Here is a 2,288-nt window from a genome sequence, read left to right as displayed (position 1 = left end):
GAGCTTCATGGCCAGATTCTCGGAGCTGCAGGTGACGGAGCGGGAGGCGGGAATGGAGGCTGTGGCGTCCTCACCTCCCCAAGTCAGTCTTTACCTGGGACCTGACGCAGTGGAAGGAGTGTGTCCGTCCCTCCCGCCACCCAGCCACCCAGCAGGCCACGTTGCCAGGCCCAGTCAATCCGATGGAGACCGGAAGCACGGCTCCCTGGTCTAGATGTGCCCTTAGACGAGGTGACTGCAGCCCGTGGGGCCAGCCACTTCCTGGCCACCAGCAGGTTGGAATGCAGGTCTCCTGCCGAGCCCGCCTATCAGGCCGCACTGCCTCCGTGGCGCCTTCCAAATGAGCTTGAGGTTGGGCCCACGCGCAGGTGCCTGGCGGCCTGACGGGCTCTGCTGGTTGCAGTGGAGGATGCTGACGGTGAGGAGCGACGACTCGGAGCACAAGTACAGCTCCACGCCGCTGGACTGGGTCACCCTGGACACCAACATCGCCTACTGGCTGCACCCCAGGACCTCTGTAAGCAGCGCTGGGCCGTGGCCTTAATCCCCTCTGCCTCCCGCGAGGGGCGAGGACGCCTGTGCGGTGGAAGGAAGCAGCCCTCTGCTCTTGTGGCCGCGCTGCGCCTCCCCTGCTGTCCGTGCGCGGCCCCTGCGCTCAGCAGGCAGAGCTGCCTTCAGGCACCTGTTGGTGCTTCCCCCAGGGAAGGCGGCAGAGCCTGCTCAGCCATGGCTCCTGCGACACGGGAGCTAACGCTGCTCATGTCCTCCCGGCCCAGAGCCCTCCCGGCCCAGAGCGCGCTGAGCGGTCACTCGCAGAGCAGGGCCCCGGGCACACCCTTAGCTCTGCGCTGCCCTGAGTCCCTCTGGGAGCAGCCTGCTGTTGAAGACAATCGCGGCCCCTGATTGTAGGAAACCCCGCACGTCCCAGCGAGGGCCTCGTCAGGAACAGGCCCCGTGGAGGCTGCGCTGATGGCATCTCCGTCCTTGTAGGCTCAGATCCACTTGCTGGGGAACGTGGTGATCTGGGCTTCCGCCGGCCTCGCCACTGCGCTGTACGCCCTGCTCTTCTGCTGGTACCTGCTCCGCCGCCGGAGGCGTGTCTGTGAGCTCCCCGAGGGTGCGTGCACGCTCCCCCCGTTTCTCCTCCTACTTCTGACCAGAGCTCAGCTCACCAGGAAGCTCTGCCTTTAGGTGGCATCTTTGTTTCTGCATCCAGGGGTGTAAATTATTTTTGTCTCTCCAGAGACAAAATGTTGCAGTTTAGCCCCCATGTGACCTTCAGGGCTTCTCCAGGGAGGTGCAGGCACTGGGCAGGGAGGTGCGGGCACTGGGCAGGGAGTGCGGGCACTGGGCAGGGGTGGCTGGTGAGCCCAGGGCGGAGCCGCCATGTGTACCCAGTGGAGGGTCTGATGTTTGCTAGTAACAGAAACCCACTTAGCACCATCTCCAAACAGAAAAGGAATGAGCCCCAGGACAGGCAGGGCCCCGAGGCACCTCCTACTGTGGGGCTCCAGGAACTGGTCCATCCTCCCCACTAGACAGGCAGCCCCTCAGCTTCCCAAAGTCGTACCGACCAGATAATCCTGAGACACAGGACCTTGAGGAGCAGCAGAGCTGGGCCTCCCGCAAGGGCTGGTATTAGAGGGACCGTGAGGCCCCAGCGGGCGCTGCAGGGGGTTCTGAGGACCAGTCTGTTCTTCCTCCAGCGAGGGGGGGCGTGGAGAGCCGAGCCTGCGGTGACTTAGGGTCAGCCTGGCCTGCGCCCTCCTCTCCAGATTCCTGGCTGCGCTGGGTGCTGGCCGGGGCCCTGTGTGCCGGCGGCTGGGCGGCAAACTACTTCCCGTTCTTCCTGATGGAGAAGCAGCTCTTCCTCTACCCCTACCTGCCCGCACTCACCTTCCAGATCCTTCTACTGCCCGTGGTCTTGCAGCACATCGGCGAGCACCTGTGCAGGTCTGGGCCATCACAGTGTGAGGGGCAGACTGGGGCCCTGGGGTCGAGGACGAGCCTGCACAGCTGTTGGGTGGGAAGTGGGAAGTGGGTCTGTGGTCCAGACCAGGAGGAAGGCGAGCCAGGGGAACCTGAGGGTGGGAGGGTTCTCGGGCGGCCATATTGGCCCGTTGGCAGGCGCAGAGGCAGACCGGGAAGCTGTGTAACCTGGGGCGGGCTGGGAGCCTGGAAGCCTCGAACGGGGAGAGGGGGGGAGGGGAGCTGTGATGCGTGGGGTTCGCGTTCAGGTGGAGCAGCGGCTTGGAGACCCGAGCAGTAGGCCAGCGAGGAAGGTCACG

The 2,288-nt window shown here is 64.9% G+C and overlaps 1 protein-coding gene across 1 annotated transcript in view; it reads left to right on the top strand.

Moving 5' to 3' along the window:
- The window catches only part of POMT1 (protein-O-mannosyltransferase 1), a 12,110-nt gene that overhangs the window by 9,350 nt on the left and 472 nt on the right, over positions 1-2,288 (top strand). Inside the window, exons 15-18 of the mRNA XM_006754182.2 lie at positions 4-31; positions 404-517; positions 991-1,117; positions 1,776-1,953. Of these exons, the coding sequence (XP_006754245.1) occupies positions 4-31; positions 404-517; positions 991-1,117; positions 1,776-1,953 (447 nt within the window). The remainder of the gene's footprint in view (positions 1-3; positions 32-403; positions 518-990; positions 1,118-1,775; positions 1,954-2,288) is intronic.

This window comes from Myotis davidii, unplaced genomic scaffold (assembly GCF_000327345.1).
Source record: "Myotis davidii unplaced genomic scaffold, ASM32734v1 scaffold651, whole genome shotgun sequence".
Lineage (NCBI taxonomy): Eukaryota > Metazoa > Chordata > Mammalia > Chiroptera > Vespertilionidae > Myotis > Myotis davidii.
Note: the sequence above shows the minus strand (reverse complement) of the source record. Positions and strands in the feature narration are given on the sequence as shown.